Below are 27,561 nucleotides of genomic sequence, written 5' to 3' on the forward strand. Positions count from 1 at the left end.
ATTGTGGATGCTCGTGTAGGGGCGCCGCTATTAAAGTTTGTTGATGATGCGTCACCTGTGCAATGCAAAAGGGTTGAGGTGGCTGACGGTCTCGCCATTGCTGGCGTAGAAGGAGGCGCAGCAGTAGCGCAGGTTCGTCAGCAGCACGGCGCCTTCATCGGGGCTATTGCGGAGGTAGGCGCAGATGTCGTGCACCACCTGCGTCGAGCCCTGGCAGTAGCCATCCTCGCTCACTTTCTGCGTAACCTTGGTGATAGCCCAGGTGTAGGAGAAGGGAGGCAGCAGGTACAGGCCCATAAGCAGTGGGTCCCAGGGCTGAGTCAGTGAGATCATGCTGCTGGAGCCCTGCTCTTGCGAGATCATCACCAATTGGTACCCCATGGTACTCACGGTTCCTGCGCCGGACACGAGGGAAGTGTCGCGAGCGGTGCAATTTCACACCGAATAATAATGGGTGGGTCCAATTTTTGTACAAAATTGAGAAGCGCACTTCATGTCTGCATAAAGCTGGCTGTGAGGCCATGCAGTGGGCATCTTCACCGCGATTTTCGGAATTCCTTGGAGAGAATAAGGACCCCCAGCTCACTTTTTGCCCAGCAGGAAAAGTTATCTAGTCACTCTATCAGATGTCCATCTATTGGGTATTATCTGCAATCTTTGTGGACTGTCTTGTTAACTCCTTGAAATATGTAGCAGGCGTATAGACTGCCCGCGCAGTCCGTTGTTTATAGATTACTCATTGGTAGAAGTCCAAAGAAGGTCTATTGACATGGTTTTGCATTACAGATACAAGGCCAAGTTTTCTGTAATATGTTTACTGCACAGCAAATAAACTCAATTTATTGTATGGGAAATTTTTGGGAATTGAGCATAGCACAAGTAGCGCACATGTCGGCTTGCATTCAGCTGTGGCGAAATACCCTGTGTCCTTAACATTGGTAAACAGACTGCGAACATGCGTTTCATGATTCTGTACAAAAAGCTCAATAAAAGTGGACACTCCCTTTAGCTTATGCTAAAGACGGTGAAAGCGAACGTTTGCGTGCTCGCGAAACAGTCATTACTTGAATTTTCATTCGAATTCTTTGTTACTTCCTATTACTGGTTTTCTTCTATCAAAGGTCGTGGATTCCAGTGCCTTAATTGACTTCACCTTAATTATTACCCACGGTCGTGGGTTCGACTTCCACCAAAGCTGAAGCGTTCGCGTCCTGCCAAAGCTCGTAGTTTCGAGTGCATTAATTAACTCTATTCTAATAACCTGTGCCTTCATTAACTTAGCCTTATTTAACACCAAAGGGAGTGATTTGACTTTTCAGCTTCACGATGTCAGTTGGAACCCAACTAGGAGATATGGCCGGTTCGCCCATACCTACATGTTGGGTCGTGGTTTCGATTGCCTTAAATAACTTCTTCTGAAAACCAAAGGTCATGGTTAGATTTCCACCAACGTTCGTGGGTTCGGCTCTCGAGCATGTCTTGGGGCTTGTAGTCAACTTGGAGCTTGAATTCGTGGCCATAACTCCAGACAGCAAATTTTTCGAGCCCTGAGCTATTTAAGGCTCTCGCCTTAATATTGGAACGTTGCACACTTTTGCTAGGTTATCCTTTGCTTCTGGCGCCATAAAGTTCACAGTTGTGAGTGCGAGAAGTCAGGTGTACTTAGCTGTCCTTGCGGAGTGACTAACGTCAATAGCGTGCATGGAAGCAAAGACAGCAGATCGCATTCCGAGAACTGGATGACAGCGTGACTGTCATTTTCTTTACCTGAGAGGGCGTTGAAGGCATTCACGATGAGAAAGCCGCTGATAAGGGAGTCAGTGACGAACGAAAACCAGTAGGTGAGAGCCAGTATGCTGTGGACGTAGCTTAGGAACACCAGGATCACACTTATCGCTGGAAAATGGAAATAATTGCATGGGATTACATAACAAAAGCGCGCAAGTTACCTTTGTTTTACTCGGAACTATAGGTGGAGGACGAAGCGGAAGCGCCTTATTTAGATGAACTTTCTGGCGTGAATAACAATGAAAGGAAGAATATGGGTGCAAGGAGCATGGCTCGTACAATTTTGGTTAGCTGCGCTGCGGCAAAGGTGGAGATTGGGGTTAGCAGCATTTCAAGAACGTAAAATATTGCTGGGTACTTTAAATCACTGACCGATGTGTCAATTTTCTGGCGCTAATAAGTTGGGTTAACGTTTACCTTAACAGGAAGCCAGTAGTGAGACATAGTCAAAGAAAAGAAACATTTCTCCAAAAGAAAAAAAAAGGAGAAGTCACAGTATTTGATGGATCTTGTCCTCATGGCAGCTTCAGTACAGAAAAAAGATGCTTGTGGTGGAACAGTTAAGTAAAACGCAAAGCTCACCGATGCTCATGAACTCAGAGTGGCAGATGATCACGGGCACGAAAAGAACGAGGAGCGCCACTAGGGACACCGCCATGTCCCAGATGTAGTTGCCAAACCAGTAGATGAACGGGTGCACGCCCGAGATGAGCTGCATGGTCTTTGAGTTGGTGACGCGGTCCTCAATCGGGAATAAGACAAAGCTCGCCGCAACCACCGAGGTCGTGGCTGGTAGCAGGACCATACGAAGCACACGCGAGGACAGCAACGTGGACAGCTCGTCGGCATAGCGAAGGTTGTCCGCATTGCGCGACGCAACGGTGTCGTTACGCTTCTTGAGCGGCCGCAGTACGGTCTTGATCTGGGCGTCGCGATCGCCGGAGATCTTCTTGAGCAACGCGTTGCCGACGGCCGCCAGGGACGCTGACTGTGTGTGGTACGAGTCGCCGTTATACCACGCAACGGCTTTGCCCGCTGTCGCTGCGTCTGGGCCCGCCTGGAATTCTGCTCCCACCATGTAGTCGCGTAAGGCAGCAGGCGATTTCTTGAAATCCGCCATGAGACCTTTCACGCTGGTCACGTCCACGACCTTCAGAGGGTAGCGTTCGCGGAAGGCAGGCATTAGGACGGCCACTAACCTGACGCCAGAGAATCGCTTTTCTGAAGTGCAAAACTTATACCATCAATGATGCAAACTTTGTCTAAAGCTACACATTCAATATTGGCCTTCAGATGGTGATCGCTGTGGTAGGTCCTCTGAAGCACAATTGGCCGTGAAAACATTCAGCACCATTTCCTGCTCATGTCTTGAGCTTCGGATCGCCAAAATAGCCATGGAAGTCCTTGCATATCATTGTGACAATTACGGCTATGCGCGCCATGGTTTTTAGTGACTTGACCATGTCAACGTACATAACACACAGTTTTATTTAGTAAAGGTGCGAAGTTGGCAAAGAACTTGCAAACATTGTTTCTATTCACTAACTTCCAAATTTAAGGGCGCAGATGCTGTGTAGACGTGAAAGCGATATTAGTTACAGGGCACTAGACGTCAAACTGGGACAGGTGGCGGAAAGGAACAAGTCAAGCGGCTGCAAATGGGTCCACATACATGGGACCCATTTGTGGCCATACCGCCCTAGACGAGACCGTTACAGGGCTACAGTCTCAAAATACGTCTATACAGGACAAGTTTGTGGTTATGCTATATCGGACCAGACAAGTTTGTCGTTTAAAGAGTTTGTGCCTGTATCAACTGTAGGCATTGCCAGTGTTCCAACGTTAGGGACAAAAAAGTGTGGCGTGGCAAGCAGCGCAGAACCTTCTCGATCATTTGTGGAAGACAGGGGCCACCGTAATCTGTCAATTATGACCGTCCAACAGCGCCAAATTTTGGGAATTCTTGGTTGACGGGGCGTTGTGGAAAACACGCACTCGCGCGCAAAATGTGGTGCAAAGACGCAATCCACCTTGCGACAGGACTGCCGCTGGCATCCAGGAACGCATCTGTTCCCACGTGGATACAACGTACGGTGACACCGCACCAATGAACATTCACTGTTTTGAACAGAAATGGGGACCATGGTTGAGAATCGAAAACAGTGTAAATTTCGACACTAGAGAGAAACTACATTTTAGTAAAGAAACAAAACGCATAAGTTCGAGACTTTAGGCCTGTATGAACGTACCCATGTTCTTTTCATCACCTGCACAATCTCACCGCACGGTCTGAGTTGTCGGGCTTAGCGCTTCTGTCACTACGCCCTGAGACACTCAATTACGTGAGAATTTTTGTGGCAAGTCGCAGTGTCACAACTATAAAACAACGACAAAACTTCTTTATGCGTTCAAATCGATCTTTAAGTACGACAACGTGTGGAACGAGTCTTGAAGGCTCAACCGAGCCATCTCAGACAAGTCACAGATAAAAATACGTATCACTGGCTTTGCCCTTTGAAATGTAACGAAACTTGTTCTTCCTGGTTGACCTCATATGGCGTAGCGTGCAGGCCTTGTTGCTTTGCACAGGCGGCGTTTGCGCAAGGGGGTTTTAGTTGAACCCTCCAAGAGGGAGATGTGTTTTATCCACCTTCGGTGGCAGCAGGTCTAACGCCTCTGGGAGTAAATTAGAGACAAGGTGCATCTTGCTGATACCTACGCTCAAGTCTTTCTTTAAATGCTCAAGACGAATACGAACGTACTCATGACCACATAAGTTGAAGTTTAAATAAGAACCATAACCGTCCCCTTCCTTCCTCTCTTATCTTTCTATTCCCTCTTTCCCGTCCCCCAGATTAGGGTAGCCAACCAGACGCATCTCTAGTTAACATTCCTGCCTTCTCTCTTCATTTCCTCCTCTTCCTCCTCAGAACTCTAACAGCGTCGATTGTTATTTTCGATGGTGCTTAGTGTGGAAGGATTTTGCGCCAGGCAGACTCATCATAAATGGTGTAGCGATTGTGCCAATGCTTAAAGGCATTACGCTGCTGTTTGCTGTTGCGTAAATGTGGTCATATTATTAACTACAGAAGTATCAGTATATGCTCCGTTAGTTAGAAAACGCGCTGTCAGTGATATTTGGAGGAAAAGTTTGGTCACCATAACGGCAAAATGTCTTTTTCGAAATTATGGGGTTTTAGGTGCCATAACCACTATCTAATTATGAGGCATACCGTAGTGAGGGACTCCGGAAATTTGTACCACCTGGAGTTCTTTGACGTGCCCCTAAATCCAAGTACAAAGGTGTTTTCATATTTCGCCCCCATCGAAACGCGGCCGCCGTGGCCGGGATTCGATCCCGCGTCGGGGAAATAATGACGCAGACGTTTATGTTTAATTAGTGTACGAACATGTCCTTCAGTCACATCGCTTTGTATATTGGTCAAAACACCAAGATCGACATGCAACCGAAAGACACACTATGGCGGTAGAACACGTCACCGCGTGTCTCTTACCTGCGTGTCCTCCCTGTTCAGGAATTTACGGTACTCTCCCTTGAACGGTTCCGATGCCTGGTCTGCCGCAACGAACACTTTTGACCCAGGGTGCAGCGAGGGCAGGTCGTACGTGAGCCTGTCGCCGGCGAAGCTGACTGCCAGCTGATCGACGAGGCGCTTCTCCGACTGGCACTCGGCGAACATGAGGGCGGCTGGCAGCAGCCAGCAGAGAACAGGCAGCGCGAACGTCTGCCAGGTGTAGTTGCGGCGCTTCTCGATCATGGCGACCAGCGTCTGTTTGAAAGTGGGCTTTCCGGCCTTCAAGTCGAACAAGGTCTTCATGTGCTGCTCGATCTGCACCGACGACTCGTACTCCTCGACCTGGGACATGCCGCCCACATTCTCGGTGGGAAGGAGCATACCGCGTTCCGAGTACTCAATCTCCGTGGCGGCGCCCATGTGCGACTTGACAACGGAACGGCGTGAAATGGATGCCGCACGGCGGTGGGTCTCGATGTTCGCGACGTCCAACTCGAGAATCATGCGAGTGAAGACATCCTGCATGGTGATCACGTTCACCTGCAAGAGAAAGTGTAAGCCAGGCACACGGCCTATGCAAACAGTTTTCTTCTTTACTACATCATCTGTGCTATCCTCTCTTCTTGTATTCTGGTACTAGCAGCGTATACGATGCTAGTACTAAAAACGGGGTTCGAAATACGTTCCAAGCTGTCCAAACTTCCTGCTTATGAATTAAACCAAGGGTCAGTGTGTTTTGATCTTCGTTATGTATCTGGCAAACACTTTAAAGCAGCGGCTTATCATCTTCCGAGTCAGTAAAGTACATCGGTTCCACCCTTGTGTGATTGTTTATTTTCTCCCTAATCGCTCGCGGACCTGCTCAATTGCGATAGATTTGTTCTGGCTTAGCACAAGGCATGAAATGTGGATGATTTATAGTTTGCAAAAGTTTGTAACAAAGTCGTATTATCGACAGTCACTCGCATACTCTGTGGACCGTCACGAAACGTTCAGTTTTCAACATTAATTTGTTGTAGGTATAGTCGCCGGCCCCCGTGCTTGGGGACATTCATTCAAGTGTGCTCCCATTCACTTATACTTAATGCGTTGGCGATAGAATGGGTCTAAGTTTGCGCGTGATTCGGGGTGGATATGTGAAAACACGCGTAGATAACCTGCGAGAAACTTACTACGCCAGGAAGCAGTGCTACACCATTTGTAACTGTTTAACCAGCAGCATATACTCACTCTTGGTGACGTTCAGGGTTGAAGTCCTTTCTTTAGAGATTAGCTGATACAATGAAGTAGATTAGTGTATTTTTCATCCCAGAGGAAAGCCGTGGATCGCAAAAAGCCGGCGATACAAGGAGTCCTTACGTAGCAGCAGTGCATGGACTTGGCCACACAGATTCATTCCATTCTTATTAGACCAGTCACTATTTTGGCAGCCAACGCGTCTTCCCTCTACCATTCCACATTTTGCAGCACGAATGGGGCAGAGTGTGTTAGTGAACACCCAGATGCATTTCCCACAGGGATCGCACAGTATAGCAGAGCAGAAGCGGTAATGATTTCGTATTCGTGCGCTTTCGCTGAGGTAATATGCGGCGCGCCTCCAAGAGCACCATCTCGTTCCTCTAGATGTACATGATCCGAGGAAAAGGTCAGAATCAACAATGTGTTAGCTGAGAGTTGTATTTTCAAATGGTGACGGCGAAGATGGTGATGGTTGTGGTCTTAGGCTTTGGTGCAGGCGGGCATTGTACTGCTGCCTGCCAATTTAAGGGTATTTCCTTCGCAATGGAGTGGAAGCTGTAGCTAGAGCTGTCTCGCAGACGAGACCTTCATTCTCGCGTTCGTCCGACCGTTGTGCAAATTCTTGAGTTGCGCGAGAGAGATGTGGGGACTATTGCTTCTCTGAATCTGCATTTCGCTGGGTACTGCCGCACTACACAGGAGAATTCGCTTTGGCCCGTTTGTTCCTAGCCGAGCTGCACTACGGGAAAGTGGATAAACACTCCTAAATAAGCTCTCTCTCCCTTCGTCCCTCGTAGGGCCACGCCAAAGCGCTGTGCTCATGACTTGGAGGTCCTCGGTTCAAATCGCATTTTCGATAGACATCTGGAAGGTTAGGTCTGTCATATATTCTTGAGTTATATATATATATATATATATATATATATATATATATATATATATATATACATGAAGCTTTCACCACATGATGGGGAAGATTATTCAATACTTGCAGAAATATAGTAACAAAAGCCACCGCAAGTGCTGATATTTCCGAAGTCTGAATCTGGTGGTTACGCCAAGTCGACGTGCGTCTAAAATTAGATACTTGTTTATCGAAGTGCAGTTTCTGTTTTGCTGGACTGACCTTCATGGACTCGATGCTCATTCCCTGCATGTCGCTTTCGAGAAGCTGGAGCGCTGCCGACACGTGGTCGCAGCCGTTGCGCATGCCCAAAGAGAAGACGACACTGTTGCGGTGGTCTTGAAGCAGGCGGCTTTCGGGAACTCTAGCCTGTGGCGATGTTGGACACATGCGGTAAGAACGGGCATGACTCAATATATATATATATATATATATATATATATATATATATATATATATATATATATATAATGTCACGTGGTAGTGATGGTGAAGAACGCATGCCAAGGTGGCAAACACGAAACTAGCGTTCTATTGGGCGAACTTGTGCCCTCAAAATCAGGCTACACTCAAAGAACGGCGACAGTGGTGAACACAGTCGGCGATGGTCGAAATCTTATCAGCGGATCAAGCGCGTCGGCTTTTATGTATCAGTCGTCGAATGCTCCAGAGTAATCGATGGGACCCGCGTGCCTTCCGCAAAGTTCTACCTTATTCGCGTCGCACACACATGCAATCAGATTACACAAGGTTCGGTCACAGACAGCGGATGGAAGCATCGATAACATTCCAGAAACTTCCGATACATGCAGGCGCGTCCTGCGCTGTGTGATAACATTTTTTAGGCGGTGAAACGTGTCGCCTGATAAAGACAAACAAGTACGTACACGTGTCAATATATACAGATCCCACGATTGATGCCACGAGGGATGGGAATGGGGATTGGTTTAAGCGAAGCTTTCATTTCTGTTTACCAGTAACGCTGCTGATACGATACAATATGTAAGTTAAGCACACGACGAACGTTCGACACGCTTTCACCGAGAAACACCTCGCTCACTGTGAGTGTGTAGCGTTCCATCACCGCAGACGCGGCCGGCGGGCGCGTAGTTGTCTATCGCACATGCTACCCCTCGAACCGAGATCGCCCTCCACGAAGTATTTATCCAAGAGACTTGTACAAGTTACAGAAAAAGATGTAACCGATTACAATCGCAATTACATTAATAAAAAATTTAATTGATTACAGCTACCAATTACTGCCCCGTGAAAGTAATTGAGGAATATTACTCGAAAGTAATCGATCACTTCTACGTAACCTTCCTTCGAAGTTTTAACAACACTGACAGATACCGCATAAGCAGAACGAGCTGGCCTAGCACATTAAGTGCGTTCTCTGCAGCCCTTCATACATTGCTTATCTTTACTAACAGTTTCTTTTCAAAAAGTTCACCGCTCATTTTGATTTGCTTTTGTCGTGAGGGCATCAGAAGCGACACTGAAAACTCGCTCGATGAGCTTGCTCGGGAGTATGAACGGTGTCGTAACGTAAGCGCTTCTTGCGCACAAGATCGTCGTTACTCAGCATCTGGGTTCTCTGTGAAGCGTAGCGCTTCATTGTCACTCCGACTTGGAAGAATCAAGATGCTCCCGGTAAGGTCAATAAAAACCTGTAAAAATCGTCCGTAGGGGATATCCACGTATTAACGTACTAAGGGGCCGTCGCGATTGAGACATACATGCATACCAGCACTGGTTCAGTTCGTCGTGGAGCGTTGACATGAGGAAACAGATATTGAGCTCACAGCTTGGCCTGTCAAAATTAGCTGCTGCGTGCCACGATCTCGGGGCTTCTACCGTGGTTATTACCAACTTTAGGCTTGGGGAAATTGCGTCACCTGTTACAGCTTGTCTCGCCAAAAAAGTAATAAATTACGAATGTTTAGTTACTGGAAAAAGTAATTGAAGTGCAGCGAGCGTTATACCGAGGAAGAAATGTAACGGTTAAATTACAAAGTTACCAAGAAATGTAATCCATTACAAGTAAATAATTATATGTAATTCTTTACGTACAAATATGTTCTCCAAGTACTTGTTTGCACCTTAAAGCAACACGATCAGGTTCCAGTGCTAATATTCCGTTTCATACAATGCATGCAACGCTATTGAAACATAAACTTTCTGCAGTGGCTGCCACCATTCACACGAACAGATAGTTCAGTGTTCTTGCCAGCAATAGGTGAAACAGTTCGCTGTTTAGATTTAGTTTCACATTAAAACAAACCATGATCATTAAGATTGAACTAACTGTGTACAGCTGCTAATCGGTTGATTTCAATCGATTTCCTTATCATGGCTTTCCTTTTTCTTTCTTTTTCATTTTCGTTCAGCCGAGGCAGCCTTACGTGCATCCTGGCACGAGGAAACGCTGTTGGCGCGCAGCAAAGCATATGCAATGTGTGGAGCGATAAATTTCAGTGACCGAACTTCTTGCGTAGCTTCCCAGTGTTGCAGGCTATGTATGAAATGGAATACAGGAAGGACCAGCTCAAAGCGCGATATAAAAATATTTACGTAGATCCAGTGCACTATTATCCCTATATAGGTCTCTCACTCTCTGGCGATTAGTTTTGTTGTATATGGAGACGAACTGTGTTTGGGAACAAAACGGACCTGATGACGTAAAGTGCAGGTAGAAAGAAAGAGTTTAAGTAAAGAAAACAAAAGACAGAAGGAGGAGGCAGCTGAATGCAGATTTCAACAATAATCTTCTGTAAACAAATTTATGAAAATTTCTACGAGAAGGACGAAGCCGAAAGCTTTTAGCAAATGGAGAAGTCCTGGAAAATATTGCCATGCGTTTTGGCGTTGGCGTATTCATTTAATGTTCTTTCGTTCGCCTCATTCCATCGCTTTACACTTATCCGCTCTGTCTGTCTTGAAAACCGGTTCAAATCCATCTGTGCAGGAAAATATTAAAACGTCACCCCCACCTGAAGGGCCTTCAGGGTGCGTGTCGTTTCGAACTTGGCACCCTTGTTGAGCGTAACGCTGTAGCCAGTGCCGTAGCGGCGCTGCAGGAAGCCCGTGCGACCGCAGCACTTGAGGGCCCCGTATCCCAGGATGGCGATGCGGTCTGCGAGCAGTTCGACTTCCTCGACCTCGGGCGTTGTGATGATGATGCACGTGGACGGCCTTAGCTTATGCAGCACCTGCCACACGATGCCGCGCGACGCCGCATCCATGCCACGCATGGGTTCGTCGAGGATCAGAACCTGCAACATTGCGGGCCGCAATTATTGGGCGACGAAGCTCGTTAGCAATGTACGCGCAGTTGACAACAGTTGATGTTTAGGATCGCACGTTTGTTTCTAATTTATTGGTAATGCTTTCTATGTAGTTCTACGTGTGCTAAATCGGAAGACGCACCAGTCTTCCAAAGCACCTACTGAATAAGTGTCTGGACAATACGTACCGAATGAGCCCTTCCTTAGCAGATAGTAAGAAGGCTTTACCTGTAACAGGCGTGATATGTTTATCGCAATCTGCATTTATGACGATCGCCAGTTACTGATCTATATTATAAGGTTCATTGCGCGATACTCGTTTAAAAGTTTATCGTAATCGTTAATTCCGGTCTTTCCCTGTAATGGTCCTAATGTGGACTCTTTCCGAATAACGCGTTCTCAATATGCGTTCTTTTTTGGAAGAATGTTTAATTTAGATCATATTATTTCCTTTCCCGAAAAACTTTTTTGTGCTTCGGAACTACGTGTTAACATATGTTGCATTCCTCCCGAGCTAAAGTCTATGAAGGAAGCGAGTGATGGCAATTTTTTTTGCTAGAATAATTCTAGGTATGTGCTCCATCTAAGGATCATCTCTTCGTGTGATCACAACTTTTTGGCTTCCTCGATGATCCTTAGACACCTGCTTACGCTCTTCTATAGCTTGTTTTATTTCCTTGTTCCACCACTGAGGTGTGTTCCCCTTTCCAATCCAACAATTTTTTCTTTGCCATGTCAGTCTTATCTCCTGCTGCAAAACGTCTACATATGCAGTTCCTTATATACGTAGAATATTACAGGAAACGCTTACATTTTCTTCTCTATGTTTCTTGCGATCTCTGTTATTTGTTTTCCATTGATATTTAGAAATTGTGATGATGTTGGTTTGCGTATTGCATTAGTATCGCTCCCAAACTTTAAGGTTAAAAGTTTATGATCGCCATTCAGGCTATCTTTTCCATGTTCATCTAATCATTTGGTCTTGCCGTTCGTAGACCATTTTTAAGACTAAGGCGTAAGTGATACATGACTACCTTATTCCGCATCGCTGTTTACCTGTCCATGACAGTTATTCTCCCTGTTAAGTTCTATAACCTTCTGTTCATCGTACAGATGGAGATCGAGAGCCGTTGTAATTAGTATATCCGTCTGAACCCTCCATGCGCGAACTGATTCCTCCTACTTATGTCACCTGGCCCGATTGATCGAAATAATTATTATCGCTTCTAATATGCAATCAATTCTTTATTTTTATCTCTGCTATCATTCCCCGTCCATAGGCAAGCTACTCCAAGCCACATCTTTTTGCCTTCCCATGTGCCGCTAATGAATAAATGCTCCTTACATGTCTCTCTGAAATTTTGTCACGTCGTTCCTCGCCTAATTGGCATGCCTAGTCCACCGCCTTTCCTTGGCCAAGTCATTCTACGACTGCTCCAAATCTCGTATATGCGTTTCGATCAAGGTTACTCGGTAATATCTTCGTCATTCAGCTGCCTTTGAATTCCCAGAATTTTTTCTCCTTGCCACCACCCTACATGTTTATTCAAGAAATTTTACCGTCTCTATTACTATCCTTTGTGCTTCTTTTCTTGACTCCTTGTGGTCTAACTCTGCCCCTTGTTGGTGTGTCGCTACATTCAATATTTCATCTTCTTTCCTGATTGCCTGAGGCCTCCCCAAAGAAGCTACAGCCCGTGCCGGGGATCGACGTCCAACCGTTGTTGCTACACTATCACTAAAAAGTCGCTAAGCGCCTTTGTGCTCTGTTCGGTGCACTTCTCTGTCGATTTCAATGACCGTGAAATTCATTGCCTTAGGTAGCGTCCAAATTTCCCTGTTAGCTGCAAGCACTGCCCTTTCGATTGCATACCCGTGCCTTTCAACCTTTGGCTCCATGCACACCGCGATTTGCACTTCCTTTGAAACGTTCTGCAGGTCGGTAGCACCTTTGGCTATTTGCTTCGCGATCCCTGTCCCCTGTCCTTGCAGTACGCCAATCACTCTGCCCATTATCACCACTAGATGCCCCTCCTCCACTGCGTCGCACATGTGTTGCTTGGCTTTCGTTATCAATTCATTATTCGGTTTCCCCGGAAGCGGGCTAATCTGGACTCGCTCGCCTACGCCAAGCCTCTATATTGTCGCAGGTTCTATTTTACGCATGTTTGAATACCAAGAAAGACAACTCCACGTGTTTTCTCCTCTTCGCCACCGAAAGTTGCATCTTTGGCCGCGATGCCCTCATCCTCACCATTCGCGTTGTCTTTCGTGGCCGGCACGTCAGTGGTAGCCCTCTTCGTGACCATCACTGACGTGTCCGTCATTGCTTTCCGGCGTGGCGGTTTCAGTTTCCTTACCTGCTCTCCCTTCGAAATCAACCCCATTGGTCGAGCTCGCATCGAAGCGTTAACCATTGCTTTGCGGAATGGGGGCCCTGAGCTTCATTTCTACGTTGGCTAGCTTATATCGTACCCCCTTCTTCTGCTTCTTTTCGCTCTTGAGTTCCTTTTCTAGTTTTCCAACCCACTTAGCCAGCCCATGCTTCTCCAGCTCTAGACGGTCTAGTCACGATGTTAGCGCACACACCCTACCAATTAAAGAAACAACCCCGTTTGCTTCACGTGCTTACTGCAACAGAGTTTGTTCCGGCGCATAGAAACGCTCGCACTTGGAGCAACGCATGTGTACATTCCTCCTATACCGATCTTTATCTTTTACTGGCAAGGTTTAGTACAAAAGTAACTCCATTCGGACAAACAAGGACAACTATTAGTTGCTTACATCTAACCAAAAAGGCCACAAAGCTCAAGAGCATGAAAAATAAAACACTCCTAAAAACCAAATGAACGAAAAATGAAATTAAGCTAGCGTCCTGCTGCGCTGTGAAAGCACTTCCAATGAGCACGTCTGTTATCTTCAGCGCCAATCGAGAGAGTGACGAAAACCACTTCGGCGAGCGCCACCATGTTTTCTTATACACAAGACCTCCCTCACATGCGTTGGCCTTGAACCCAAAATCTCGAAAGTGGTGCCCGCTTGCAATAACTCCAGCATCACGCATGTACTTGGCGTGCCCAGTGTGTATCACGCAACGCTAATCTTGCGTTTGTTGCCGCGAGCTTTGAACCCGACTCAGGAACATTGATCTTACTCAGAGCTGTCTTCCAAACTGGCTTTCACCAGGACGTCGTTGTCAGCGGTGAGAAAGAAACGCCTAAACCGACAGTTTCTCTATCCACCTCTATGCAGTGTTCTTAAGTGTTGTTTCTTTAGAAGAGTGGTGAAATATTCTTGGATGGAAAAGATTACATTTGTAACTCGGAAACAGCGTAAGGCCGCGCTTCCTCACTCCCAATTGCTGATATCGCGACGTCAGTGTCCCAGACATTTCCCAGCAAATTCTTAATGGCATCGACACCACGCATGATCTCCCATTACACTGTGAAACTACGAAGAATATTCAAGAGCCCGCAGGAATCGCAGGTTGACGATACCTTAGGTGGTACCACTATGGCTATGGCCAAGGCAAGGGAGCGCTTCTGTCCTTCCTGAAGCAAGTTGGCGCGCACATGGGCGATGTCGCCAAGAGAGAACATGTCTTGGAGCTCGACGCAGCGGTGCACCAGGGCATCCCCGGAGAGTCCCGCGAGCGCCCCGAACAAGATCAAATGCTCGGCCACAGTCAGGTCATAGAACAGCACGTCGCGCTGTTGCACGACGCCCATCAGCTCGCGCGCACGCTGCGTCTGCACGGCCACGTCGTAGCCGTTCACGATCACCTACGACCACGCAGGGGATGAAGTGGTGTCGCTTACTCAGGCGTAGTCACTTATCATCACTCTCCCGCTAAGCACAATCTCCTCTGGAACTCTCAAAATCAGATCAAGGAAGTTTCATCACTCACCTGGCCCTGTGTAGCCACCACACTTCCGGTGATAATGTCCACGAGCGCTGTCTTTCCCGCTCCGCTGGGGCCCAAAATTATCATGATTTCTCCCTGGTACGCCTTGAAACTCGTGTCCCGCAGGACGTGCTTCTGTTTCCTCTCGTATTCCAGCCTGCTCAAGTTCACAGAGGGACAGCAGCGACAAGCATGAGAAAGCAACAACTGCAAGAGCAATATATTTACTGCTTCTTTTCATTTCACACTTAAAAAAATTCATATTAAGTCATAAGTTGCTGGGATAGCTGTCAATAGATTAGTTTCATAAATATAATACATCAGGGGTACACTGTTCCGTTCGACCGAGCTTGATAGCCGACAAAGAAATTCTACGTTCTAGCACGTTTTTTTTGTTGATAGTAATCAAAGGGAAACCTACCTGTTCACAAAGACGACCTCTTCCTTGTCTACGGGATACTGCTCAAAGTTGAGTCCATCGGGCGTGGATGGCGGTACCCGCTGGAACGAGCCCTTCTCTGTGGGCAACCAGTAGCGGTACATGAAAGGAAACCAGGGCACGTATGGTACGCCAATGTACGATGTAAGAACGTGGCTGAAGTACCACCCCAGGGTGATGTTGACGAGGCTGTCTATCAGCATGACCGTCCAGATCTCGAACATGGTCACATTGTCCAGCTCTAGCACATAGGAGGTCACCGAGGAGAATGTGTACTGCTCCCCTGCATGCATAACGTCTCGTGACATGTGCTGCGAGGTAACGTAACATGTGCTTACAACTCAGCAACCATTCAATGCAACGGGTCCTAAGCGATCGAGTAATGCAACTGTAGTGTATTTTCAGAGGGCTGAATACTAAATTAACTCTGTTTTTTACAGCAACACTTAATTTCTTCACGATGGTCATTAAGAAAAGACGGAAGGAAAAAGGCGCTCGGGTAGCCGGAAGCATCTACGCTTCGGTGCTCAGCAATATCTCTCGAGGAATTTTGCCGGGATGTAACCTACTGGACTTGAACATCCTTTTTCGGCTTTTCCTAACGCAATGTAGCGTGTGCAGAGAGATGAGAAAAAGACACATTGTTACCGACAGTGTTGGCACAGCCAATAATGCGGAAGCACCAGTGCATGCCGACACACGGCAGCGTTGCGGTGAGAAGCTTGGTCCAGCGATCCAGCAGGATGTAATGGGCCGCGCGACCCTGCATATCTTCGAGAATTACGCAGGGCATTACGTAGCTGATGTGCCAGTACACCACACCGAACACCACAGCCAGTGCAGTGTCTCTAAAGAAGAGCGCAAGAAGCATCGCCTTCGAAATGTACTGCGCCGTGAAGAGGCCGAAGCACATGAGAACCACCAGCTTGCTTGTACCGTCCAGGAAGGCCTGTAAGCAATAGAGCACGCACGTGCAGAGGAGTGCTATACTGGTACTGACTGTCCACCGACACAGATTACAAGCTATCAAAGTTGAGCTTGTCTTACAACTGTAATTAAATATTGATCAAGCAAACGATGAAAAGAAGAACGTTTCGACGCCGTGGGTAGCGATCGGCCTTCATCAAAAACATTCGATAAAGGCGGGCCTCAATGTATTTACTGTCTCCTGTTTCATTGTGGCCTTCCTGAAGTATGTGTATATTAGAAGCTTAGGCATGCAATAATAAATAAAAGCCAAAGAGCAGCGGGCAATACATTTTGAACCCATGAAATCTGAAGTCAGGTGCTTTGTCCCGGGTGGTAATGGCAGTGTAATGCAGGCGAATGCATATGCTACATCAGAGGATGTGGCATATATTAATTGCGCTAGACGGAATAAAACTTTCGAGACCAACATGGCAATGCTTACACCATACGTCGCAGCAAGTTATCCTGTAATTTTGTTTTCTAAGTGAACAAGAGTGCGAAAAATCTGCGCTTCGGTAAAACCCGACATCAGTAAGATTGCAGCGCTGGTAGTAAGCGAACACGTGTAGACAAAAGGGGCCCGGCTTGTCGAAGAGGTGCGCCCACCTGCGAGCCATAATCACTGGTGTTCTCTACGGCGGTCATGTAGGCCATGACCATGGCGACGCTCACAATCCCCGAGAAGAAGCCGGCCATCCAGTGACCCGCGCGGTAGGCGGTAGCGCGGAGACCGACCAGGCGAAGCTTCTCACGCATGCCCTGCTGCGTTTCCTCCACCACGCGCGACAGAATCAAGCAGAAGGGCACCAAGTATCCGACACCCAACCGTATCAGCATCAGCCACCGGTGCGAAGGCGCGTCGAGTGGGTACGGCCCTGCAGTGCCAAGAAGAAATGTGGCGCTATTTCTCGTAGAAAAGAACGTCGTGTACACAGTCGCTCTATAGTAAGTGTTACTGTAGTAGGCCTGCCACACTTTAGGAACACGGTAAGAAAACGTTCGCGATCTGTGGACGCTATTCTCATCAACATGAGAGTCGTACGTCACTCCGCTGCACACAGCGGGGACCTCAGAATCTCACATAAAAGATCGCTCTGTCTCTACTGTGGTTTTCGAGGACGCTCTACTACGCCCAAAATATGATGTCATAAACTCGAATGATAGTTTATAGACGCGATTCATTGGGTAATTGTTCGTTATCATGAGGTACTCGAGAGTGAAAGCTCACGCACGCACGCCTACCCTTCGTATCTTCCAACCAATGGGTATGCGGTAGTTGCTAACGTTTCCCACACGCTTATCACCACTCATTCTCGGGTCCCGAGGCAAGTTTTTAAGACGCCAACATTGAAAGCTTACCTCAGCTGTAGCGCAAAAAAAAAGAAGAAGAAATAGTCAAGTGAACATTGAAAGACAGTGTTATTGGCGCCACCACCGCTGAGAGGAAACGTGCTGAAGAGAAATGAACTCGAACTAAACATTGCGCTTTTACTTCTCCTTTATTTTTATGCAGCTCTTAAAACTTACTCTGAGTATATACTCTATATTTAAGATAATATGTTGCAGGGATCCTTTAAGATAAAAATTGGCAGGCTATGTTGAGGCGTTTAGCCAATCGTTCGGCGCGTTGTTCGTCTGTTTCCTGGGCGATTCATTTCCTCTTCATCTCGTTCCGATGTCAATTCCAGGCCTTCTCCTGCTTATCAGAATTGTCGCTGTCCATACTGCCGCCTCAAATGTGGTTATGGCGCACGCGAGCTCTCCTTTTCAATCCTCCGACATGTTATCAGGCATACGACGCAGCTGGCGAAGCGAGCGGAGGCGAGCGCAACGACGAGAAACGCGGTGTGACGTCATACCAAACAGCGGAGGTGGGAAAGCGCGGCGCTGCGCAGCGGCGGAACACCCGTGGCTCGCTTCTACTAATGGCGCATGCACAGTAGGGTAGAGGGAGCGAGAGGGGGAGAAATATCCGCTGCGAGGCGCGCGTTGTGACCTCATGTGCCTCCTTGGAGCAATGCCACGGCGAAATCGCAAGTTCGCTGCCAGTAGAGCTTTCGCTGTAAGAGTGGTTAACCGCAGTTGAATGAAACCTACGGCATATGGTTTGCCGTCATGTGGCGTTGCTAAGAGTATGTTCTATTCTCCGCTTAATTAGTCACCTAACTAGGATCAACTATGCAACAATCCTAATTTTCACTTTGACGTCAAGTGCTTTCGTTAAGTTGTAGAGGGGACTCATGAAAGGCCAATCCATCATTTTTTGGTTATGATCTATGAGCTATGATGCTCTGCGACCTTCCACTGTAGCCGAGGCAACTTCCATTTGACCTGTTCCTCTCCAGCCTGCGTGAAATTTAGGGTTTGCGCTAGCACCAGTTACCATCTATGCGATTTGTAGTTTCAATGAAATGTCGTGGAGTTTGTTTCTGCCATTTTGGCCGAGGGCTTCCGTGGATCACATGCCCGCCTTAAGTAGGGGAAGTGCGGTGCTACGCGGCGTCTGGTACGGCAAGCGCGAACTCAGAACGACACGGCTGCTCCCATTGTTTTTGACCGCACTTCCGTCGCAGTTGTCGGTACGGCTAGACGCGAAGTGCTTCGCACGCGGCATGCTGCCATGCGCCTCCTGCGAAATAGAGACGCATCAAAACCATCGCAGCCTTCGGACCACGAGTCGTAAAGACGGCTTCGTACTAAGGTGGTGCCTATTAGAGACAGCTACATCTTGTTTTCTTATGGCGAATCATACAGCTTGCCGTTCAGCAACGCATTGTGTCACGCACCCTCGGTGATTCGATGCGTGGCTATGCTGTAAGGTTTCTCGGCGTACTGCTTGTCGGCCGCCACCGATGCGAGGTGCGCCTGGCTCAGCGCGAGCTGGAGGCAGGCGACGCTCTCGCGCTGCGTCACCGGGTTGGGCAGCGGCTCGAACAGCGCGTACCCGTTGAGCCGCTTCGACATGTACACGAACTCGTCGTAGAAGCTGACGCTGAACGTGAGCCCGTTCTTCGAGACGGCCTCTCCGCTCTCGCCCAGCGTGACGGCGACGACGCGCTGCTCGGGACCGCGCTTCGGCTTCGGCGACACCTTGTGGAAGGCGGTCAGCATGCTGTCCACCGTCTCGAAGCCCGCCACGCGCACCTTGTCGTTGTCCTTGAAGGCTGACTGGAACAGCTCGTCGCCGATCTTGCCCGGCGCGTACAGCACCTGAAGTGCGGCGCGTACGTGCCTCGAGTGTCATCGGCAGCAATCGAAGGAAGGTTCTGTTCGAAAAGTTAAGTCTGGGGACTCTCACACCTAGGGCACGAATGGAATGGTGAGTGAGAAAACTAAGATTACACTACAGTGCGCCATCCTTATTGACAAACAGGCTAGGCCATTATAGTTATTCGCTTGAATACATTGAGTTCTGGGCCGCGTTGCCTCCCATTGATGTAGAAACTGCACTTTCATTATGATCCTCGGTGATTTCTCTGTTAACGAGTCGCTCGAGAAAGGTATTTCAATTACAATTCATTGGAGTACACGCTATAAAGTCCTGGCTATAGCCATTTTTGCCCAGAAAATGTGAAAGATGTTAAGAGTTTATTAGAAGCCGTGAGCATTAGCTGTGAATACTAAAAGCCGTGAGCCGTGAGTAAGGGGCGGCTCTTCATGTCTTACACTTTCTCGAGCCAGGGTGGAGGCCGAGTGCAAAGAAGCTTACGAATAGACACTAACTTGCCAGGGCCCTCTGTTATATTTAAACCTTACCTCCTGATCATTCGTCGAGCTTATTTTTGACAACAAATTGACAGTTGTAAAGACGTTTAATATGAAGTCAAACAAATGCCTTACAAAGCTTCGAAGCACCTCCCTCCAAACACAAAAGGCGGCAGAAAGGAAAAAGAAAAAGAAAAGGACATAGAGAGCGAAACAAAAGACATGCACCCTACAATGGTAATATATATATATATATATATATATATATATATATATATATATATATATATATATATATATATATATATATATATATATATATATATATATACATATATATATATATATATATATATATATATATATATATATATATATATACACATATATATACACACATATCCCCATATGTATTCCATTAAAACATAACAATAAAATAAACACGATATAGTAACATACCAGCAATACTGGTCATTTATGTAAATACAGATATTCAAATGTATTTCAAGTTATAAACAAGCTTTAATTATGGTGGTCTCAAAGCGACGCCATGGAGACTGGCATAATATCGCCCAAGATCGTTGCCAAGGTGAGATGAAGGGTATCGAAGTAATTGTTCATTTCCAGTGAAAACAGCAAATAGGGTCGTAAATCGGGTATGGGACCGAAGCGGGCAGGCTGGATGCCGCCATTTCGGGCAATGACGCGTAGTTTCTGCTCCATTCTGATACCAAACGTCTGTGAGAGACCTAGGCGAAAACCGGCGTCCGCGGTAAAACCGCGTTACCATTTGCGGGCAGCTGAAGTTTCCAAGCTCCCGCTCATGGTACTCGCGTGGCTCGGAGTAGCGCAGGCAGGGCGGCTTGGCGCAGTGTTTGTTCGGCAGTATGGGCCGGTCGTGCTCGACGGCGAAGAATGAGAGGATGATGAGGACCACCTCGACGGTGGTCACGTAGTAGTGGCGCTTGATGGCCTGCACGTACACGTCCTTCCACACGATCGCGTACAGCTGGTCGAACACGCCCATGCTGGTCCCCTGCACAAGAGAGGCGCAAGAAATGCATCCCTAAGTCAGCACTGGCGAGGCCAAATATCCGCACTAGTGATACTGCAGGCACGCTTCCTGCAGTGGTCGCGTTGCACGTGTGGACTTCGTCAGTGCGATACGAGCCACTGCCTGAGTGGTGAAAGATGGTGTGGTACGTGCGCGCGGTGCAAGTTAACAGTGACGTCAAACCAGGAATGTTTCACGGAGCAGAGGGGAAGCACGCACTTGACTGGGGGAGGTGGTGTGCAGACATGTGTTGCTGCCCGCTGTTCTATGGCAAGTATCCCTGGTACAGCGAAATTTTCAGGTGTGTGCGTGTGTGGGCAGGGGTCACGTGTTTGGTGTGTCTCACCGGCCCCTCCTTCTGCATGCGCACCTGCAGCACAGCCATATTGAACGCCCAAAAGTTTAAGAGCTGACGCCTATGATACAATATAATATAAACATACAAGCGTTTTGCGCCTACATGATGTCTTGCAAAGTTTGTTTCAAGCGAGTAAGGTTATGGATCTGAAGGAATGTGATCAGACTAGGGAAAGTGACTGCTCTTACGTGATGTCTTTGCCACTAAGCCGAAATACTTGTCTTTCTGCTATGGTAATGCAAATGGTTGCGGTATGTTTATGAGTCTAAAGGTGCATGCTGAAAAGCTACGTAAACGGAGACACATATTCTTCTCGCGCTCCAGTTTGTGAAAGCTCCACGCAGATATTGCATTGCCCACTGAAAGGCTTGTTGTTTATTCCTCGCGCTGTAGTGATGGCCCGCGGACTTGACCAGAAATTGCACTCGGCCTCTCTAGTGCACTCTTTGAGATGTCGTCTTCTTGCGAAGTAAGGACAGTTAAAAGAATAATACTGTAGTTTTCGTGAAGAGTACATTTAATTAACAAAGAGTTATTCTGTCCGGGGCAAGGAACGAAAGCGTATACCACCGCAGCTAAAGCTTTAGGCGCAGGATCTTTGGGTATCCAACACACACATTTGATGGTGTGCGCATGGATTGAGAGAAAAAAGTTATGCCCATGGGTTTCCTATGGCAATTAGACGTCAACAGCGTTTGACATGCCGCACTGGTGGCTCTTTCTGGAAGGTCAGTTATAACGATTAATCTTTTGCGGCATTCACTTGGCATGGATGAGCTCTTGAATGCGCCACATTAGCTTCGTATTGGAAGTTGTTATTTCGCAGGCAGCCAAAACCCAAAATCAGGATAACACTTTTAGGGTGCATTGAGCCCAGAACTGCTACTATATACTATTTTGCCTGTAAAGGATTATATAAGGCTGCTCTAAATTTCTAGTGGCACTTCGTGCATGGGGACACAAGATCTTTCTTTCGAGCCTGTAGTAAAAAAAAAAAAAACTAATCTTGTTTTGCAGTTAAAACCAGCTGTATTACAGGGACATTGATAAAGCTTCTCTTTATTTGCTTCCAAGATATGATTATTAGAAATGATTTAATTAGTAACCCAAGTGAACACCACTTCCACCCTCCCAGTCACAAATTAGTTTTGCGCAGCTTTCAGAGACAGATTCTAATATAAATGCATGCTCGATATCTTCACTATATCCTCATGAGACCACTCGTACGCTAAAGCGCACATGCCCTTCAATCATTTAAACACATATCTCGAAATTTATTAAGTGAAGCAATCGTGCCGGATATGAAGTCAAATAACTGTGGAATAGTAAGACAGTGGCTTGAAATAGGGTGGAAAATTGGGTGAGTTGGTTACAGGTCATTATCACGGAAGCGCAAAAGGGACGATCACAGAGATAAAAAGTACACAAAATAAGCACTGAACAATTGACAGATTATTACAAATTGCAAGGAATAAATGCAAATATTAAGAAGGTACACACGCAGATGAGATTTTTAAAATAATTTCTTGGAATTTGCAATAAAATATCAGCTATTACCTTAGCGCTTCTTTTTTGTGCACTTCTGTGTCGCCTTCCCGTTCGCGCTGCCGTCATAAGGAAGTAGTTTAGTAATATTCTTTCCATTGGACTTCAAGGACACGGATTTGACATACATAATTTTGTCATTACGGACAACGGAAAGCACCCTTGCATGATTTCTGAATACTGCGATACGCCATGAAAATTCAGGATGCAGTGTCTATTTGGCAATACATCTCGCAATGCCACATATTCATCTCTCTGCTAAGCCAAAAAAAAAAAACGTGCTTTACCGTAAAACCATGGAAAGAAACTTACTTTCAGTACCTGACAGTGGTACTTAAATATGTTTTTCGACGTACCAATCGGTAAAAATAACCTACTTTTTACAGAATCTCTACGCGCATCACACTGTTAGTCAGAAAGATGTCCGTCGATTGGATTGGTGATTGCAACAACGAATGCGAAGCGGTGCAGACACACTGTCGCAGTGAAGCGTGTACGCGTATTGAGCTCGAACAACCGGAACGCTTTTGACAGGTTTCACCTGCCGACCATATATTTTTCTTCGTGTACTATTTCATGATCCAAAGAAGCGATGCGCTACGGCCCGCGAAGGTTTTCATCCATGCTGTAGGACGCTTCTAGAATGCAAATAAATTGCATTATTCTGCACTGTTTGATTGTGGAACTCGACTACCACATCAGCAGCATGAAAACTTTGCACGGGAAACTGCGCCTTTGAAAGCTTCGCAGCAGTTACTTTCGCGTTATTCTCATAGATGAGCAGTGATGTCTGAATCGTCGGTACGGAAAATTTGTGGAAAAGAACGACTTGCCGAGCTGACCGTCGTTCGATGGGGACCGGGCGGCTCTTCTGGCTTCTTCTTTTGAAGAAGCGCGCGCCGCGCGTTCTCGCGTGCCTTCTGTAACTTCTTTATTTTGCAGTCGTGGGAAACACGCAAATGAAGAAACAGAGGAGCAGAGACCTAAATAAAATTCTCCATACCATGCCATACAGGTTAATTGTGCACAGGTGAGAACAAACATTATTAGTATAGCTAATTTCTTCTTTGGAATGATAGCGTTTATGTTTTTCTTTCTTTTTTTGATCCAACCGTGCGCTATCAGCTATTGTTGGTGGACAATATTTTCTCTGCAAGAGCAGAAAGGGAAGCTTGTATGTGCAACTTTATGACGTTCAAAAACAAACCTTTGTTAACCTGTAGACTATAGTCCCTTAGCGCGCATGGTAAAAAAAGGTATTTGTTGCAAAAGTTACGTATGTATGCGGACTGTTACCATGCCGACTGGGACGCCCCAAACGGCAATGGCATAGTGTTGATGGCGCCACCTCGTCGCTGCCCGATAAAAACACCTGCACTCGAGCGCTAAGCGGGAGCTTTAGGGGGCTTGTTCGCGTCTGGTTGCTTTACTACTCAGTGTCGTCGAACGCCACCCTTAGATCGCGCTTCTCCATGCTCTACGGTGCAGTCTACGCGACCACTTCCGCGTACGACAACGTAACACCAATATCTGAGATCCTAATAATCATCATTGTAATGATGGTTAGTATCATTACCATCAACATCGCCACACTTGATGCATGAGGTGCCAGCTTGACGTGTACCCGTTCTGAAGGGCATTTTGGACGGCCGGAAGATCGGCGCCGCCACTCGTCTATTCGGCCTGAGACGACCACACTTGAAAGCTCGTCGCTAAATTTCGCCCCAAACGGTGAGACCGCAAGCCTAAATTTCCCACCACCCGGCGCAGCGTCCCTGAGCCCAAAACATGGCCAAGCCTCAGCAACAAGTCGGGAGAAGCACCGCCGCCATGGGTAGCCCAGTGAATCAAGGCTCAAAGAACGTGTACTACTTGGACCCAACACAAGTCAAAACCCAGCAAATTGTTGGCAGCGGTGGCGGCGGCATAAAGTTCGTGCCCGTGCAACGCTCCTCTGGGCCCTCGAACACTGTGTACCGCATCGCGCCGTCGTCACCCCAGGGTGGCCGCGTCGTGCAACCGGTCGCCGGGACGACCATCGCCGATGCCCTACAGTGCGACATTTGCACGCCGCAACGCCGCATACAGAAAATTTCTCCTGAAGACGCCAGGTACGGCGGCGCAGCAGCTACGAACGAGCCGCAGATCGTGCGCCTCGTGCCTCATGGCCATAACGTCTTTCTCGAGGAAGTGAGACCCTCATCGCAGCAACGCTCCTCGAGGTCCGCCTACCAGAAGTCGCCCAACGCCATGGAGATTCTGGAAGACCGCAAATGGCACGACAGGAGGGCGAGGGCGGAAACCAATGAGTTCGAGGCAGCCGTCGAGCCTGAGGCATGCCTCGACTGCATTGAGGAGCTGATGCGCCGGGGGCGCTCGCCAAAACCGGGGCCGGCCGTGGTTGCGTCACCGGTCCACGTGACCAAGGTGCCCAAGTCGAAGCGGTCGTGCTCGCGGCGCTTCACGCCGTCGCCGCAGCGGACGTTGTCGCGCGGTGGCCCGTCGCCATCCTCGTCACCCGGCTACACCGTGTGCTCGGCGCGCAAATCATGCGGCACGGTGCGCAGCGACTCGAAACCCAAGACGAGCAGATCTCGGTCGAGGAGGTGGCACGAATAACAGCGATCCGACCCTGAGTTCTCTAAGAAAGAAGCAATGGACATTCGGCAACATCTAAGTTATGTCGACATCCGCTGGCTGCAAACTAATAAATTAAGAAGAAACAGAGCTTAATGCGCCACTCATATTGTGCAAACACGCCAGCTTAGAAATAAAGTATGTCGCCGTGACTTGAGCGATTTGGATGCACGTTTGATTGTGCCCGTTTAATTTATCAGCTTCGCTAAATCGGAACCGGTGAAGCTGGGAAATCAGGCTCCATGAGGATCGAATACATTTTTTTGACCCGACCGTCACGGCCACAACGCGTTTATCAGCATGATTATAAATCAAGCTGCACAGTGGATTATCAGGCACGCAGTAATGGTAGAACACAAAAGAACAGTAAAGCCTACAAGACTGCAAGTTTTTGCTCCCGGATGACGTTCTCGTCCGACGTTCAGCTCATTGATACTAATTGTGGCGTAATTCTGCCGCGAAGCTTTATGCGTACGGGAGAACATCCTCTGTTTCGATAAGAGCTGCAGCGTGTTTTCTTTTTGAACAGAGCTGTTCATTGGCGCAAAGATTGTTTTCACTGCTAACAGGTGCAGCACGAAGCTGAGCAACGACTATGTGAGTTGGTAAACTACCATGTACACGGCGTAATGCTCGCCGTCAAAGAGCACTTTTAAGTGGCGACGTCGGGCCACCTCCTATAGACCGATCTTCAGTATTGCAATGCATGTACGTGTATTAAGTGATAACAATTAGAGACAAGTATGTCGGCAAGGTCAAGCACCTCCAACGCAGATCCAAAAGCATGCTCAAGATATTTTGTGAGGGCTGCGTGGAATATTTACTGTTACTCACGCCTTGGAGAGTGGAAGTTCCTTAACCATCATTCTGTGATTATGACCATGATGGTTAAGACTTGTCTATCCACACTTTCAAAAACAATGCCACCATATATCTTCTGTCCTCCAGTTGAGCCCTACTTTGTGAGCCTATATCAAGTAGTTTTCATCTCGAACTGTATTTTAAAGTGTTCATTTAGTTGTACGACCATCACTGCCCGTAGGTTACTCTCTTGTGTTTATTTGAATATATGTTTTCATATGCAATGCATGTGAAAAGCGTTTACTTGCCTTTCTGTACCATACAATAGGATCTATGTCTTTTTATTACGCCTTTTGTTTTGCTGTGCTGAGTATAGTGTCACTTGAGGAAGGTATTTTGATGCTTTCTCGGGCGCATGTTTACCGTTACGTCAATCCACTTGACAAGTACGCATCCGTTGCCAAAACAAACTTGTAATTGCATGAAAATTGTGGGACTACCAGTGAGCTTTTATTCTGCGTGACATACAGCTAGAATCATAGTGAAAAGACGAGGTCGCTTTTAAAACTCTGTATGGCTCTTTTAGGGCAAGTTCTGGCATATTCAGTACCAGTTATGCAAGGTTTATCCCAGTCAACTGGACACAAGCTTGCATATTTGTCCCCGGTCTTCGTATCTGCCTCCATTTGTCGCGTCAAACGTTCAGTGCCATTGTGGTTGCGGAAGCTAAAGAGCTGCCAATTCATATTATTCGTGCTCAAGAAATCTGTAGCCACTCTATTAGCTTATCAATAAGATGTCATGTGCGTCCTGTACGTGGGAAAGCCTTTTGAGCGACATTTATAAGAACTGCCGTCACGAAGCTTCACGTCTCGTGCTACGAACCAAAAGTTTCAGGCACCCCAATTTACTAATTTAGGAGGCGCAAATTCATTATTCGTCACTTTGGACAAACTCGTGATGTGGTCGCAGAGAGTCCTTAGGTAAAGCATAAGCTTGGGTCTCTGGCCCATATTTTTCGCGGTGGGAGTGGTATGTATGTACTATCGCGCTCAATATGAGTTGTAACAGGGCATACAACTATCAGTGCCACTTTTCTTGTAAACAGGACGCTACCAGTAATCGGAGCGGCGTTCAGCAATTTCTTTGTGTAGGCGCTGCCACGCTGCCGTGTAGACACTGTGTAGCAGCATGGCAGCATCCTACATCTACAAAAAAGGACTCATGTTGTAATTCCATGAGTGTGTGTGTGTGTATTTATTTATTTATTTATTTATTTATTTACCTACTTCATTTTATTGCTTGTTATGCCCTGCGGGAAATCGTCCGATTTAGTAACAAAGTGTCACCATCTAAAGGAAATCGTACGTTTTCACCGCGCGCTACAGTACAAAG

At 47.2% G+C, this 27,561-nt stretch overlaps 1 protein-coding gene and 1 long non-coding RNA gene across 2 annotated transcripts in view; one reads left to right on the forward strand and one right to left on the reverse strand.

Annotated features, from left to right (window-relative positions):
* Positions 1–23,646, reverse strand: part of LOC135898394 (phospholipid-transporting ATPase ABCA3-like) — a 37,710-nt gene extending 14,064 nt beyond the window's left edge. The window contains exons 1-14 of the mRNA XM_065427303.1: positions 23,562–23,646; positions 20,559–20,807; positions 18,853–19,276; positions 16,673–16,941; positions 15,746–16,046; positions 15,080–15,380; positions 14,662–14,815; positions 14,252–14,536; positions 10,461–10,742; positions 7,690–7,836; positions 5,304–5,864; positions 2,371–2,938; positions 1,768–1,896; positions 56–395 (exon numbers count right to left, since the gene is read on the reverse strand). Coding sequence (XP_065283375.1) covers positions 56–395; positions 1,768–1,896; positions 2,371–2,938; positions 5,304–5,864; positions 7,690–7,836; positions 10,461–10,742; positions 14,252–14,536; positions 14,662–14,815; positions 15,080–15,380; positions 15,746–16,046; positions 16,673–16,941; positions 18,853–19,276; positions 20,559–20,798 — 4,001 coding nt within the window. The 5' untranslated portion in view covers positions 20,799–20,807; positions 23,562–23,646. The remainder of the gene's footprint in view (positions 1–55; positions 396–1,767; positions 1,897–2,370; positions 2,939–5,303; positions 5,865–7,689; positions 7,837–10,460; positions 10,743–14,251; positions 14,537–14,661; positions 14,816–15,079; positions 15,381–15,745; positions 16,047–16,672; positions 16,942–18,852; positions 19,277–20,558; positions 20,808–23,561) is intronic.
* LOC135898395 (uncharacterized) overlaps positions 1–27,561 on the forward strand; it is a 118,275-nt gene that overhangs the window by 31,289 nt on the left and 59,425 nt on the right. The window lies entirely within an intron of this gene.

This window comes from Dermacentor albipictus, chromosome 4 (genome assembly GCF_038994185.2).
Source record: "Dermacentor albipictus isolate Rhodes 1998 colony chromosome 4, USDA_Dalb.pri_finalv2, whole genome shotgun sequence".
In the NCBI taxonomy this organism is placed as follows: Eukaryota; Metazoa; Arthropoda; class Arachnida; order Ixodida; family Ixodidae; genus Dermacentor; species Dermacentor albipictus.